This window comes from Merops nubicus, unplaced genomic scaffold, assembly GCF_000691845.1.
Source record: "Merops nubicus isolate BGI_N331 unplaced genomic scaffold, ASM69184v1 scaffold16214, whole genome shotgun sequence".
NCBI lineage: Eukaryota > Metazoa > Chordata > Aves > Coraciiformes > Meropidae > Merops > Merops nubicus.
This window is the reverse complement of record NW_008606341.1, coordinates 3,767-20,491: the sequence shown is the minus strand read 5'-3', so window position 1 is coordinate 20,491 and position 16,725 is coordinate 3,767. Positions and strand designations below refer to the sequence as shown.

Below are 16,725 nucleotides of genomic sequence, written 5' to 3'. Positions count from 1 at the left end.
CCCGGGCTCGCAGCCTCAGCCGCCGAGCAGCCCCCGGGGGCTGGGGAAGCCCCTGGCCAGCTCCAGCGCCCCGCCGCTGACAGCAGAGAGCTCAAGAGCCACTCGGCGGAGAGGGGTAAGATGGAAAACTGTCTGCGGGAGCCCAGGGACGTGGAGAAGCCTGAGGCCAGCGAAGCCACCGACTCGAAGATCGAGAAGTACAGCGTTCCCCTGAACAAGCTCAAGATGATGTTTGAGAAGGGTGAAGCGGCTCAGAGCAAGGTAAGGATCTGTCCCTCCAAATCTTAAAACTCTGCCGCCTCTGGGGCATCAGGAAAAGTCCCCTGGAGGGAGTGGCTCTGAACTATTGACTCTGCAAATAATTGTATTCCCTGGTGTAGCTGAAACAACATGTAGCTGGTGTTAATAACTTATTTGAGCTGTGCAAATATGTGCAGAGGGCTTGGAGTTGTGGCTGTTTGTGTTTGCTCCTTGGAGATGGAAAGTGAATTTCCTTGTGAAAGGGGTACAAATGAAGAGGGGAGAAAAAAGTATGGGGTTTATTAAGTTTGTTTTTTGTTTTTTAAAGCAAGGTGGGATTTTTTGTATCTTGTCTCTAGGTTGAGTTACGCCAATGTAAATTGTGTAAAAAATGTTTGTCTATTTTTTTATAGATTATATATAAGAAAAAGTAACTGAAGTGAACTCAACAATCTGGGGCAGTTGCAGCTGAGCCCTGCCAGAGTTCAGAGGGGCTTTTTATGTACATACCAGTATGTGAGTCACACAGGCAGAGAGAGAGAAATCCTGTGAAATGCTCCCATCTTTTCCTTACCATTGTCTCATCTTTGTATCTTAACAAATATTTCTTATCGGGGGGGAAAAAAAAAAATCCTCCTGGGGAAGAGTAAGCAGAGATAGCCAGAGCAGCTCCTGCCTTCACTAGTTTTGACTTGCAAATGCACAGGGCTTGCATTTTTCCTACCACTGCTCATGAAATCTGATCCTGCGTGTGGACTGCAGACTGTGTGTCCCGAGGGGGAATTGCTTAACGAGAAAATGAGTTGCATATGCTGGCGACTTGCAACATAGTCCTGGGGCCTTGATGCTGGTGGATTTTCCAGTTTTCTCATAGTTTCCTAGACTCCTGGCTTTGTTCTGCTGCGGGTGGTTTTCTTGCAGCGTGGAGTGAAACAACACTTGTACAAAAGTCGTTGAGATATTTAAGAGTTAAGGGCTTCAGAGGAGCACCTCTGGGTTAAAGTGAGTTTGGGGTCTGCCTGCAGTCATTTCACAGCTTGGATTTTTTGTAGGCTTTGTCGTTAGATCCGAGCTGCCCATACCTTGGGAGGGGTGGGCTGAGGAGGGTGATCTCCAGATAGGGCTCCTCTGAAGTCCTGCTGTAGGATTAGTCAGCCAGGATTCCAGAGGAAAGCACCGTCCTGCAGATGGGCGTCAAGTAACTTCATCTTAGCCTGGGGAATAAATTGTTTTGGAGCTGACTTGAATCTGGAACTGGTATTTCTGTCAAGCTTAGTAATGCAGATATGGTTGAAATGTGACTGAACGCAGTAAATACCTAACAGCAGGTATGAAACTATTTGGCTTAGGTTCCAATTATGTTCCTACTCCAAGATCATCTAGTAACTTTTTAATTTTAGAAGAGAAAAGGCAGAAAGTGCTCTAAAGTTTTAAGTGTGTAAGGGGGAAGGGGTGTCTGTGTAATTAGAAAGCACTATTGTAAGTTTTCTCCTTCTGGGAGTTTATCTGGGGACTAGAGGATGATGTCACAGTCACATACAGCAAAGAGTTCTGGCTGTGGGGACACAGATCTTTTTCACCAAGCTGTGAAGCAGCTACAGAAGAGTGTGAGGCTGGCTGGGAGCTCTGCAGTTACCTCTTCCACTTGTGCTTTTCCTGAACTCAGCCCGTGGTTAAACCCTCACTTTTAGTGCAAGCAAGTCTTCACAGAGTCATTTAGTTTGGAAAAGACCTTTAAGATCATGGAGTGCCACTGTAAATTCAGCCAAGATGGCAATTTTCCTTGGTATTTACTCAAGTTTTAAGGCAGCAGTGCTGTCAGAGCTTTGTCAAATATCTGTCTAAAGTAAGTAGCAACGTGGCTGTAACTCTGTGGCAGTAAAGATAAAATGACCTGACTGGCTGCTGGGAACGTTTGTGGCAGGAATCCAGATTTGAGCCTGGATTTCCAAACTCCATCTCCCACTCTAGATCTCTTCTCATTTTTAGGGTTATAAGCAGAACATCTTAGTTTATTCAGTTATTCAGATCTTGCTGTCTTCTGTAATTTAGATGCAAGGCAAATATGTTTTATTATTGCATCTTCCTGGAAAAAAAATGCTTTAGAGGCAGGGGTGTCAGTCTAGGTTGGTTCAGCACCCAGCAGGGACTGAGCATTGGGTCTTTTACAAATTTCCAAGGATTCTTCCTGTAAACAGTGGTGAAAGTGTGTGGAAAGAAGGTCAGAATAAGAGGAGGAGCAAGCAGACCTGCAATACTTCTTTAAACATTGTCTCCAAGTTGTTTTGTGTTTTTCCTTTAAGGCAAAAAGGTGCTGTCCGGTGAAGCTAACTCCTGTGCAGGGTCACACCTGACACAGCCACTGTAACATGAAATGGGTGGAACTTATTTGGTCTCTTGCCCAGCAGCTCTTTGTGCCCAGGGCAGAATGCTGTTAACAGTGTTGGTGGTACCTCTACCTTCAAACTTGCCTCTGTTGTCTTAGAGCCTTGGGGCTTTCCAGACTTGAGGAATATTTTATCTCATTTTGTAAGTAGCAGGAGCTGTGGCACAGGAGTTGTGGCCCAGCCAGGACTGTGAAGGGAACTGGGAGTCAGAGATTTTCCTGCCAAAGGTATCACCTTCCATGAGCCAAAATCACCCTGATGAGTTGCAGTTGGTCAGTTTATTAATTAATGAGGAAAATCCCTCATTTTCAGGTTGTTACATTTTTTTTCTCCCTCACTACTCTGCTTCTTTCTCCACAATATAAAACTGTTGATATAAAATCTAAATATTGACTTTATAATTGTATGTTTTAGTACTAAGATTTGTACAGACATATCTCTGAACTCTAACTAAAGCTTTTGTATTCTGGATTTCTCTCAAGACCTAGGCTCACTGCTATACAACTTACATACAGGAAAGCTCTTCAGGTGAAATCACAAGACCTGTAGATGTCTGAGGTGGCAAAGAGGACAGGAGAGGAGCTGGCAGGACTGTGGAGGTGATCAGTTGACAGCTGGAGTACTCATTAACTCAGTCTGTTTAGCTGGTAGTGAGATGGCTGCCTCTGATAACTGAACTCTTCCTGCTGCAGAGGATTCCACAGCAAGGTGGTGCAGGAGGGGGAGGCTCTTTGCTCTTGAGGGATCTCACCAGCCTTCACACAGGTCCTACAGAGTCAAGCAGAAGAGTCTATTTCTGATTAATATTGAATCTTTCACTGCTGGGAGAAATATGTTGGGTTTTGACTGCTTGGAAGAAAGGTTTGGGTTTTGTGCATGCATCTGGATGAGGAGTTGGACCTTGATCAGAATTCCTGTTGGTGGGCACTGACTGAACACTTGTCATAATTGTTTGACAACACACTGGCCCTTTGCCCACTGTTTAATAATTGATTTCAGTGATAATTGAGAATCCTTTGTCCTCTCAACATGAGGGCAGTTCAGCATGATGTCACTGGAGAGAGACTATAGTGAAAATAGATGGAAATGAGATTCTGAAACAAAGGGGAATGGGAAGAGGCAACCCAAGTGAGTTTCCAAACCTGATTTCTGTCTTTTTCTCCTGAAAAGTGCTGATGGTTTCTTTTGGTGAGGTCAGAACCCCAGATCTAAATTACTTGAATCAAAACCTTTCTTCTCCAGTGGTGGAAACTTCCTTATGCCCTCTGCTGCCAGTTAAACTTCCCATGTGTCTATACTGCAAACTTTCTTTTCTTCATTTGTAGCTTTGTGACTCCTGTTCTGTGCAAGAAAATTGGGGTGTGGTCCATGTTATAAAAAAATGAATTTGAAAGTTTCATTAAAAAAAAAAACCCAAACCTAGGGCAGTGATAAAATAGGTCACGGGTTTCAAGTGGGCAAATAAACATGTTTTCTGCATCCTCAAAGGATCTTGTCTTCAAGGATCTGCTCATAATGCTCTTCTTTGTGTAGCAGCCAAAAGCTAGACCCTCTGAATGACCGAGTTCTGAGGTGTAAGAACCCCAGACTTGTGGGCTCGAGGTGATGTTGAAGCAGACATAGGCTGAATCAGAATCATCTAAGGACAGTTTGCAGAGGGTGAGGAATCTGCAAGTCCTTACAAGTGTGCAGACGCTCCCAAACTGAACCAAGGGAAAAGACTTGTCAGACCTCAGCTCTTTTCCAGTAAGAAAAGTTACCAAAGCCTTAAACCACAGAAATAGAAAATATTTCCCATGCTAATGGAAAAAAAAAAAGAGGTTTTCCAGCTGCATTTTCCTTTCCTGGTAAAGTTGCTGGTTTGTATGCCAAAGCAGCTCGATTTTTCACAGTGATTATCTTACAGTCCAGTTCTCTTAAAATTAAACTTTGGAATTTCCTCAGTTTGGTCACCAGCAAATACGAAACTTGTTGGGGGATGGGGAATGTGTGGCTGGAGCATCTTGCCAAATCTGCCTTTTCCCCCACATTAGCCTCAATATCATTTTCCAGCTGGCTCTGTGATAGAACTCTTCCCAGGGAGGGAACAAGGCTCCATCCCCTTCTGGTGTTTTAGAGGTTGACTTTCAGCTGTGAAAACATCCTATCTCGATGCAGTCAAGTTCAATTCTCCACTTCCTGAGTGTTTATCAAAGCTGCTGAAATTTCTTGACACAATTTCTTTTATTGAGTGTTAGGTTGGTCTCAACAAATGAGTATCAGACCTGGTTGAGCCAGAGCATCTGTGGGGTACAAAGGACCCCATCCATGGTGCAGCCTCGCGGGTGGCGCTTCTCCTGGATAGCTGAGAATATTTCTCTGCCACTCTCCTGCTTAAGTCTCAGGCTTATCAGACCTAATTAGGGAATTATTTGGTATCAAACGCATGAGGTATCCAAATCAGAACGAGTAACTTTAGATAACTTTTATTACAACAGTATTTATTCCTCTTTCTGTTGCTGGAAGTCAATGTGAATTTGCAAGCTTGCTCCTTTCATCCTTTATCTGATTTTTAAATCTTCATAAAAAGACCTTGAACATTAGCTTCAAAAGAAATGGCATGAAAGGCAAAAATCTAGACTGAAGTTTTGTGTTGGAAGCAGTAAGTTAGCAAAGTTCTGATCTTTGTGGTTCTCCTGACTCCTCAACAAAACTGGTCAAAGGGTGTATAGTGACCTCTTCAAGAGAGCCTCTTCCAGGTGACAGGGGTCAGGTGTTCTGTGACCAAACTTCATATTGGTTAAATAAGATGTCACCTGCTAGACTTGTTTATCCCCCTAAAGCAGATTTGCTAGTGACACCTGCATGCTCAGGGATTATAGGCAGCTGATGGGTGGGTCCTGTCTCCAGCAGCTCCCGAGGGACCAGAGGAGGACGGCAGGCGGCAGGAGGATTTCTGAGAACAGCCTCTCCTCAGAGGACTTTGACGTTGGCCAAGGAGAGAAGAGCCACAGTGCATCAGGTCAGCAAACCTTTTGGTTTGGGTTATTTGTTTGTTTGTTTTTTTACTTTATTGCCTTTCAGAACTGGAAGGAGAGCAGCCATTTGCTGTCAGGTCCGCGCAAGCGTCGCATTGAAGGAATTAAGTCTTGCTGTGAATTTTAAACCATTAAATTCTTAAGCAGAGGGAAACAAGGTGTAAGAAATAGCAAGCTGCAGAACAGAGCCCTTTTTTTTTCTGTGTATTAATCCTAGGACAATCGTAGAACTACTTTAAATAGTCAAAACTAATTTAAGAAGTGGTGGACAGGCAGGTGAGACAGTCTGCTGCTTCTGTCTTGCTTCTTCCTCCTGCCTTGGCCAGACACAGGTCACTGCAGGCAGCCTTAGGGCTTGAGCAAAGTGAGCTGGTTTTCATGTATGTGGAGACTCTTTTCTAACACAGCATTTATAATCTTTTGTGTTTTCAGCCTATGGTTAATATTCTGTCTCCCTGCTCGGTGAGGCACATTCTGTCCTTATTGAGCAACACTGGAGAGGATGGCAAGAGCTGCTTACCTTAGTTCATTGTCCCCAAAAGGGACCTGAATGATTTGTACAACCTTTTAGTCATTCAAGGCCCCTAGCTAGTGAAGGATCTTTTTTTAATATTTTTTTTTATTGCTTACCTTAGTTCATTGTCCCCAAAAGGGACCTGAATGATTTGTACAACCTTTTAGTCATTCAAGACCCCTGAAGGGTCTTTTTTTTTAATAATTTTTTATTGAACAAGCTATTACTGAAGACCTGACCATTGTACAAGGAAGTCAGATGGCAGAGCTGGCTTTTGAAACCTGCTTGGCTAACATCTGACAGCAAAAATTAAAGATGGGTGGCAAATAATGGAGCACTGGTCTGAGGGTCAGGAGCTCTGCACCTCTGCAAAGACACAAACTCCCAAATGTTTCTTTCCTCTTGCAATCCAAACAGATGCTTCTCTAAGTCTAAACTGCATTATTTCATAACGTGTTTGGTTTCTAGATCCCCACCTGTAATATGTCATGTGGTAAATTATTTTCATGGAGAAGGTGGAAGTGGCAGGTGAGACTTCCTTCCCTGCTTCCCACAAAAGACTTTGACAACTATTCTATGGCAGGGATGATGTATAGTTCCATTTAGACACTGGAGCAGCTGCTTTCATTGGACAATAACAGCAAAACAATCTTCAGTGCTACAACTGTTTGCTCTCATTACTTCTGAGACCACTGGGTGGATGCTGCATTTGGTGAATGCTACTTCTGAAACTAGCTGGATTAAGTATGAGACATGGAGCATAAACCTTGGATTTGAAGCACTTTCTGTGCTCTTCAGATCTGGAATTTCTGTGGTCTTGGGAGTGGTGAAGGGATGGGATTTGTAAATCTTTCTGTAGACAGGTCTACGGGTGTTTCTGAAAGTTACCCTTTGTTCATGTGGTTCTTGTTGCAGGGCATCTTGTGGATACTAGTCCAGCACTCAGCCCAGAGAAGGCAGAGACCAAGAAGAGCCTGGAGATGCCTCGTTTAACAGAGACTTCAATAAAGGATAGGCTGGCCAAGTATCAGGCAGCTGTGTCCAAGCAGAGCAGTTCCACAGGCCCCCTCACCACGGTAAGTCTGTTCTTTGGCTGCTGTAGAAGTGATTTTTTTGTCCCAACCTGAGACTGGAAGGAAGTTCTCATGGAAACCAGGCTTTTTGAAGATAATGCCATCTTCTATTGAAGAGAACTTTCTGCCCATAGGAGTCATGTCTGTTGAAGTGTTGCCTCACTATAGCAAGGAACTGGGAAGAAATAAGTGCTTGCCTCTCCCTGGAATAATCTTGGAAGTTTTTCAAGGCATTAATTGCTGGCACCCTGACTGAGGTCCTTCAGAAACACAGCTGCCATCCTTCTTCTTTCTGCATGTTTGTTGCTTTGTTTGTCTTTGTTTTGTGTTTTGTTTTCTTCTATTAAAAACCCCTCAGTTCTGTACTGTCCATTAGCTGTGAGCACAGTGAGATGGAGCAACTTTCAGTGTCATACAGGACCTGGAACCTTTTGAGCTGAAGCTTTGAGACTCCCCATCATTTTTCCTCCCTTTTGTTTTCACCTCTCTTCAAGTCTTCTCACCCATTATCTGAATCCAATTAGACTCTTGCAGTGAATGGACCCGTGCCAGTTTTGCAGATACTTGATCAGGCAATGAGCAATTAATGAATCATGGTGAAATATTGCAGCTGAGGAGCCTGCAAGGACCTCAGCTATTGTTAAAAAGTGCTGAAGTGTGTTTGCTGGGACTGTCTGATACTTCTGCCTAATGATGGGACTTTTTATTGCATAAGTATGACTTTTATTAACCAGAGTAATAAATTTTAAGAGGACAGGCCTTTTTAAGTTAGGAAACTTGCACTGGAAATAAGAGCCAGAAGTGTTGGTTCTAAGCTTTGGAAGAGTGGATGCTTCCTGGGTGTCTTTGTGGAGAGGCAAAAGTCTCTCCCCAGGTGAAATGATTCCTGAATTTCATATGCAGTGTGCATCTAACTCCCCAAACTTTAGGAGGACAGCTGAATAAACTTCACTGCACGAATGGAAAGTCATTGTAGCCAGTGCAACAAATCTGATTAACTGCTAATTGCTGATTTCAGCATCCTGTTTCTCCTGGATTCAGTTTGCTAGACTGCCTTTTGCAGTTTGTGGGGCTCAGAGTGGTGGCTGGTCCACCAAATTGTGTCCTAATGGCAAGACATTTACCATAGCTGTCTCTGGAGACTCAGTCTGAGTGCTTGTCCAGCCTGGGGCTCTCAGGATGTCCCATTTGGCAAAATCTTTTTGATTTTGGCCTGGCAAGTCGACAAGGGCAGCCCAGAGGATAGAGCTGGAGCAAACAATGGTTTCTGAGGCCAGTGCTTGCAGTACTTCAGCGTTCCAAGAGCAGCCCTAAGTCCTGGATATTCCCCTTCCCTGCTGACAAAGCAACCAGGGCTCTTTTGATATGGTAGTGTGGTGTTTGTGCTTCCCTGCTCTGAAAATGTGTCACATCTGTGCTACAAAGGAAAGCCAGAATCCCTCTTGGGAACAACTATTCTGAGGGCATTGTGGTGTAACTAGGCCCGGATTAAGATGGAGAGAGACTTTCACAGTTGGTTAGAGCAAGGGTGAGAAGCAATCCATCCCTTCCGTGCAGGAAAGGAGGACAGATGATGGACAGTGTGTTCAGAGATCTGTGCATTAAAATTCTACCAGCTGTGTGCCAGTCAGACGTGGTGAGAGGCCAGTGCTGGCATTTGGCTGCTTCTCTTTCATGTTGCAGAGGAGATGCCTTGTGAGAGGCACGAGCCTTTCTCCAATTACCTTGTGTCCCATGGCAGTGAAAGAAACACGAGGTTCCACTGGATGTGACTCTTTATTAAGTCTGAAAGATTCTTTTGTGAAAATTTTAAACGAGTCAGTTTGTCAAGAACAAAAATGTCAGTAACAGAATTAGGTTTTTGACTACTGTGGAAGCAAGGGTAGGGTTTGCTTTTATGTTAATTGCATTTTTTTGATTACACAGTGCTTTAGGTGGTGGTTGTCTTGAAATACTGGTAACTTCAACTGAAAAGCTAACAGCTCTGGAAAAGGAAGATGTGGATTGAGTGGGGGAATATGAGAGTTGAATTTGAACAGGAATCTGGAAGTAAAGAGGAGAAAAATTCTGGCATTGCCTCCACAGAGCATAGGAAAATTCTACAGCCCCATCTTTTTTCTTCATTAGAATGTATCACTTACCAAATTCGTCTAGATCTTTATGCCTCTTCCTTTAATTATCACTGTATACCAGGAAAACAGGTTAAAAGAGTTTTAAAGAAAACTAGAAAGCAAGTACTTTCCTAGGGGAAAAGAACCTGTCAACTTTCAAGTGCTTTATCCTATAGAATGAGATTCAAGCGAGTGAGAGTGAACCCAAGAATTACAAATGTGAGCAGAAGGAGAATATGCCACCAAGTCTTGAGGACTCCATTTCCTGTCAGGATGGGGAGAAGGTAAGATGCTCATGCTGCTGAAGGTGGAGGAGTTCACTTGAAGTGGAAGTAGCTGTGGAAGCACAGCTCACAGACTTGGTGACACACCACCTAGAAGCTGAACGTGAGCAGCTGACACAGAATAGTTGCATGCTGCAGAACTCCTGATGATTTTATCTTTTGGGCTATCTGAATGACAAGCTAACAAGCCTCTGTGGAAGGCTTTTAAGCAGCTGTGGAGAATATCTAGAGATAAATTTTAAGTTTTCTTGGAGAGTTCCTCTGTCTCCCCAGTACTGATGTGCCTGTAGCGTGGCAGAATCCTTCAGTAATAGATTTCCTGATGGTTTCAGTAGCTGCTGGGGCTGAAACCTCTGATGGTTTTGTTTAGGGTTTTGTTCTGGCTTTTTATTTTTCTCTGCCATTAATTTTTGGTGACTGTGATGAAGCCACCTAAACTTTTGTGTCACATTCCCTAATTGTAAAAAGATAACTCAGAAGTAGGTGTTTTTCTTTGTAGCTCTTGGTGATCTTTTAAAATATAAAACAAAAAAGAAACCACACAAGAAAAATAAAACCCAAGAGGAGCTTTGTGTGATGCCAGTAAAAGGAGTTTGTCACTGCTGCTTCTGCATTTAGTGGCTAAATTCTGATTAAGGTCACTGAGACTGCCAGTTTGGGTTTGTTCCTGATTTTGAACTTCAGCTGTCAATTGAGCCTAAATTACTCTGTGAATTAGAGACAATAAAGCACACTCGAGCTTTGGATCCAGAACTGGGGGCAGCAGAGGGGATAAAAGTAGCTGCCTAATAATTGGGGTACTGTGTATTCCAGCCATTCCAAACACGTGGCAGCCTAATGCCAGGAGGGCTTTTAGAGCTTTCCAGCCTTCCTTGGGCAAGGGGCCAAATGGTTCCTTTCAGCTGCTGCTGGCTGACAGCTGAGCAGCTTCACGTTCAACTGGTCCAGGCTGCTCTTTGCTAAAAGGTGAGTTAATGAAAAGAACACCTTTTAAATCAGGACACAGCCCTGTAGATGAATGGAACATTTGAATCAAATCTCTCCTTTTCAGCTGTAATTGTGCAGTTACTCATTGAAGTGTCCAGGTGTGATGAAGAACCTCAATAGAAGATTGTTTGAGAGCCAGCACTGTCCTTTTGAAACGACATGATGAACTTTGGAAATTGGCCTAATTAAAACAACTAGTAGTAAATAGCAGAAATGGGAATCCTCTGGCAAAAAGGAACCAAAAGAAGCTTGCTAAGCTGCTCTGTCATTTTTCACACTGAAGCTGAGGAAGGTTTCGTGGCCAGATGTGACTAACAGCCACAGAACATGCTGATGCACTTTCCTGTACATGAGTGCAGTTAAAGCACAGTTACTTTTTCAGTAGACCAGAATGTTAGGATGGGTAACTTGCTTCCTCATTAATTTGCAAACTTCAGTTCCTTGCAATAACCCTTTCAATCATTAAAGTGATGATCTGCAGTAATCTTGTTACAGTACTTTGGTTTCTCAGTGTAGCTACTTACAGCTATTTGATTTAATAGCAGTAGTGCCAAGTTCAATGAAGAATGAGACATCAGGAGCTTTATCTGTCACATGCTTGGTGTGTGAAACTGGTTTATTATATAACTCTTATTGTGGTGGTTTTTTTTTATATGAATTTTTCTGAAGGAGGATGAACAGGATGGGTCTGGGCTGTCCCAACCCAGGAACAGCAGACTTGTGGGTCTACAAAGGCTTTTTTTAAATTAAGCTTTTTTTTTCCCCCACTTTTTACTGCTTTTTTTCCAAAGCATCATTTTGCTGAAGGTTTAAATGTCACAGGTTTGTCAAGTGTTGGAGGCAGCCATGAGATTTCCAGTGAATGTGTACAGCTTGGTGTCAAGGGATTTCTAGGACAAGCTGGGAGGTCCATCAGTGAACTCTGAAGGCTGACAGCTGGAGTTGTACAGGCTGCAGGTGCTTGGGAAGACAGAAATGCAATCTTTGTGTGTGTGGATGTGATGGCAGATTATCTGAATATTACAAGAGCTGTAAAATTAGGAGGGTGTCTGCCCTGTAGCAAGGACCTGGATTCTTGGCAGCCAGCTGGACTCTGCTGTGTGGCTTCATGTGCAGCTCAGCCTGGCCAGCTTCTTCCTGTTGAGGTGCTCACAGCAGCAGGCTGCCTCTTGTGTCACTCGGGCCGTGATTATTCAGCCTTCAGCAGCTCAAAGGTGCTCATTGTCTAACACTTTTGCAGGTTTCTGTGGGTGAGAACAACTTGTCTTTCCACTCGGGCCTTGTGGAGGATGGCAGTGGTAAGTGCTTGTTCTCCTTTGTCAGAGTTTTTCAGGTTCAGAGGTTAATTTGCAGTTGTAATTCTAAGATATCTGTGCCTTTTGTTTGCTCTGATTGAAGGCTTTTAAGTGTAGCTTCGTCACCATGTGGACTTCAACTAAGAGCTCTGGCAACTCCTGCGTCAATAGGCTGGAGTAGTTATTAATGCAGGTTAATTACCAAGTGCTTTTGGTGTTGTTCAGAGACAGGCAAGTTCCTATTGAGTTAAATACATAAGTGTGTTCTTAGTTGCCTCAGTTTTACACCTAAAGCCAAGCCCACACGTGAGCACTTTGCAGAAATGAGGAACAGCTCCTGGGATTTAGACGTTGGATCCTCGTATTTTAATTTCCTTTAGGTATCAGCTTAACTTTCCTGGTAGATGGGAGAAGTAGAGTGATCACATCTAAATATCTATAGGTTTAATAGCAGATGTTCCAAGAAAAAAAATGTGTTAGCCCTTAGCTGGTAGGATTGGTGTTGGGTCTCATGAGCATAAGCTCTCCATGGTTTTGAAGTTCTTGTAATTGCCTTTTCTTCCTTCTCTGCTTCCTCAGCTGGACAGAACTTGGAGAGCGAGACAGAAGTTCAGAAACCTGTCAGCACAAAGCAGAGCTTTGGTTCTAAACCAGCTGGCCAGACAGATGCATCTCTGCCAAAAGCAGTGAAGGTAAAGCAGCTATTTAGTCTCAAACAGTGGTGATGGTTAAAACCAATTAACTTATCCAGTGCTGAAGAGCCTTAATGCGAGCGACGTGGTCATGAAGGGTCTGTCAGGAACTGTATCAATACCTCATCTGTCTTCCTCAGTCTATGTTCGTGAGGGACCTTTAACTCAGACTGGGAAAGCATCTCAGAACTGTCAGTTTTTCTTCAAAAAGCAAGTCTGAGTTGCTTGCTGGGAGTTGCCCCTCTGCTGTGACCCTGAGGTGGTTTCTCTGCGGTGTGGCAGGAGGGGTTTGGGCAGGGGAGAGGACTGGGGCTTGTCTGTGCCTCTTGTCCAGTCAGTGCTCCTGGAGACTGGCACCGAGGTCCTGGTGCTGCTCTTCAGAGCCATTAGTAGGCTGGGACTTGGCTTCCCACCCTCCCCTTCCAGTTGTTCCCAGGGTAACTGCAGCTGGGAGCAGCTTTGTAGGAAGAGCTCTGTGGTGGCTGGCTGCACAGAGGCTGAGTTTGGTGCTCTGAGTAAGGAGTCTTTAATGATACATTTTCTTTAGTGGGAGCTGTAAACCACAAAGCAGACTTCTCGGGCAGGAATGTATTTGCTAATCTTATTAGAGACACAAGTGGCAGCACTGGAGGTTTTGATCACACTGCTTGCTGTCACGTGTGCTGTCTGGAGTTAGGATGCCTATTCCCTGGGCTGCCACAGACTTCCTGGCTCACTCCTGAGGAAACAACTGTGCTTTTGTTGTTTTCCCCATCTTTGAGAGGAGCAGCACTGACCTTGGGAACAGCAGCTAGATGTGGCTTCCCAGAGTTCTGCAGCAGAAATGCCACTATGCAAAATCAGAGCTGCCTGTGACATTTGTGTGATCTCAGTCTGTTAGAGCATGAGATACACAGGACCTGGGTGTCTTGGTCCTCTGGGCTCTCTTTATTTTATTAGAACTGTTTTAGTCCTCTGCCTTGTTACTGCTTTAGATGCTGCACTGCTGAGATAGAAACCCAGATGCTGTTTATTCATGTAAGGTTCCTATTTGTCTCTTCCAGCTTCTGTTTCCTGTTCTTGGTTCCTAACCTCTACTCCTGCCTTCTGCTTCCCTCCTAATGTGAGCTCAACTCTCAGCTTTCTCTCAAGGTGTTTTTCTGTATTTTCTGGGCCTCACCTTCCTCCTGTAGCTCCTCTCTGTAGTATGCCTGGGAAGGAATTTCTTTCTCTTCATACCCCAAAAGGCCTCTCCATCAGACATAGGGCTCCTTGTCACACAAGTAAGTTCCTCCTCTCGGATGGGATGTGAATTGCAGAAGCAGATGCCAGCGCTGTCAGGTCACCCTGCAAAGCTCAGATTTTGGGGAAGAGTTACTTTTTCCTGGGTGAGCTGTTGCTGCCTTCCTCCCTGGCACAAGCATGTGCCATCAGCTTTTGGTTTGCATCAGCAAACTCATTTTTGGAGATTTCATTTAGTGCCTCAAAATTCGTCGGCTGTTTTGGCAGCACCTGGAAACTATGGATTTTTTTTCTTTTTTTCCCAAAAGAACTCTGAACTTTTGTTGGTCAAGCTGTCATCACAATTAGAGCTTTAAACTGCTATAACCTCAAGCAACACTTTAAAAAAAAATTGTAATACCTATTAAACTGGAATTAAATTGGCAGCAGGCTTTATGGTTGTGACAAACTGACTTTGGCTGGCTCTGTCTTCAGCAATCTGTCCCTTGCAGATTGAAACTTTCATTGCCTAACCATTGTTTCTAGTCTGTTATAAATAAATGCCTGTAATTATGTCTTCCTGTAACCTTCCTGTTTTTTCTTTAGCCATATTTTTCCTTCAAGCTTTTTAGTCAGCTTGTAGCAGCTAATCCTTTGACACAGAAAAGCCACAATATGAGTGTCTGTGCAGTGCCATGGTAGGAGCAGGGACACTGTACCTGCTGCTGAAGCAGTTGTAATCAAGATGCAGCCTGAGGCTGATGATTTTTTAACTGTAAGTTATTTCATTTTTCCCTGAAAGTGTCTCCCCTATTGGCCAACCTTAATAGATTCCAAGAAGTGAGTGGCATTGAGTGACCTTTTTCCTGGACAATGTTCTCACTTCCTTGATGCTGTCAGGAAACAATCTGCAGTCCTTGCCACACTGTGGCAGTGACACTCCAGTCCTGCACTGTGAGTTTGCTCTTGCACTAAACTCTCAGGAAATTCTCTTAGTGAGCACATAAACAAGTTCAGCTTTTTAACCTCAAAGCCCTGCTCAGTCTTGAGCAAGCTCGAGAGCTGTGTGCCCTGAAACCTGAGTATAGTTTCTCTGTGGTAGGACTGGAATTGCTTACAAATGAAGTCAGAAGTCTTCCCTGCTGCCTGCATCTGTGCTGAGATGATTTCTTCCTCTCTAAGAGAGGAGAGCATTCTCCAAAATCAGATCATTTCAAACCACTGAGCAGCCTGTTCCACTCCTTGCCCCTCCCACCCTCTACCTTTTATTTTGAGGTTATTTCAGCAATTTTTTCTGCACTGTGTATTTATTTTGGTAAATCTTATACTGATTGTTATCTACTTGAGTGTTTCTTCATCGTTTTCTTATCAGAAAAGATTGAGGTTGCAGAAGCAGATCAGACAGGTTTCTGGGAACTGGCTCAGAGCTGGAACTGAGCTCTAGGATTGTCATTGTTCCGTTTCAACTATTGCTCAACTTGTGATGCTTCAGCTGTGGAATTCACTGGGGCAAAATCCTGGCTCACTGTCAAGCCACAGCAGTCCTGTGGGGCTGCCATAGCCTCTTCCTCACTCGTTGCCCACCAGAACCCACTCTGCCATAATTAGCACGGAGGGAGAGAATTGCTGCAGTTTGAGTGCTCTGGAGGCCGTGTGTGAACCCAAGCCAAGCCCCCCACAAGCTGATTTGTTTTCCAGCTAAGCAGCTCTCTCTTTCCCCCGCAGAAATTTCAGTTGCCAATGAAGGAGACCTGTGTTGGGTGTCAGAAGACCGTGTACCCCATGGAAAGGCTCTTTGCCAACCAGCAGGTCTTCCACATCAGCTGCTTCCGCTGTTCCTACTGCAACAGCAAGCTCAGGTAAACCCCCTGCGGCCTGGGGAGCGTGGCTTTCCTCTGGGGCAGCTGAGGGAGAGGGTGAGGCTGAGCTGAGGGCAGTCATCACCCAGCACCCTGGAGAGGAGCACAGGAAGGGTAACACAGTCCTGGGTCTGCCCGTGGCTCTTGCCCTCGATCTAGTCTGTTTTGAAACTTTTAATTTTATGGGGGGGAAAATATCATTCCAACTTTGTAAAGAACTCCTGGTGATTTAAGAGAGGGTTATTAACTCATGGGAGCTGCAAGCTTGTCTCATCTCAACGTGTTGGACAACTGGAATTGAATCTCTTTAGGAAGAGGACTAAAATATGCACCCATCTATGTGGCTGAGATGCAGAACGCTGATATTTGACTTTGTTTTCCCCAACAGTCTCGGGACATACGCGTCTCTGCGTGGGAATATTTACTGCAAGCCTCACTTCAATCAGCTCTTCAAGTCTAAAGGCAACTACGATGAAGGCTTTGGACACAAACAGCATAAGGAATTATGGGCAGGGAAAAATGAATTTGAAGAATCCCCGGAGAAAACCGCCCATGGTGTAAATGCAACAGAAAGTCCACAGAGCCCAGGAGTAGAGGATGCCCCCATTGCAAAAGTCGGAGTTCTGGCAGCAAGTATGGAAGCAAAAGCTGCAGCTTTGCCTGAAAGAGAAGAGAGACCAGCAGAAACCAAAAAGCTCAGGATCGCCTGGCCACCTCCATCTGACCAAAGTACTCAAGGAAGTGCCTTAGATGAGGGCATCAAAGTATTAAAACCGAAGTGGCCCCCGGAAGAAGAGATTTCCAAGCCAGATGTGCTGGAGGACGTGGATCTGGATCTCAAGAAGTTAAGAAGATCTTCCTCACTGAAGGAGAGGAGTCGTCCCTTCACAGTCGCAGCTTCATTCAGAACAATATCCGTTAAAGGCCATAAAACAGAGAATTCATCATCTCCTAAGGCAGAGAGAGACACGTTGAAAAGAAGTGAGGAGCTGCAGAGGGAGGTTGTGGTAGACAAAAAGCAAAAGGAAAAGAAGGTTCAGAATAGGAACATGCAGGGTGCTGAAGA

General features: G+C 44.3%; 1 protein-coding gene across 1 annotated transcript in view; it reads left to right on the top strand.

The window, feature by feature from the left end:
• Nucleotides 1-60: 60 nt before the first annotated feature.
• The window catches only part of LIMA1 (LIM domain and actin binding 1), a gene marked incomplete at its 5' end in the record, with an annotated part of 17,003 nt that continues 338 nt past the window's right edge, over nt 61-16,725 (top strand). Inside the window, 8 exon segments of the mRNA XM_008939624.1 lie at nt 61-261; nt 5,520-5,628; nt 7,074-7,234; nt 9,519-9,626; nt 11,854-11,911; nt 12,488-12,600; nt 15,526-15,659; nt 16,048-16,725. The exon segment at nt 16,048-16,725 is cut by the window's right edge and continues 13 nt beyond it. Of these exon segments, the coding sequence (XP_008937872.1) occupies nt 61-261; nt 5,520-5,628; nt 7,074-7,234; nt 9,519-9,626; nt 11,854-11,911; nt 12,488-12,600; nt 15,526-15,659; nt 16,048-16,725 (1,562 nt within the window).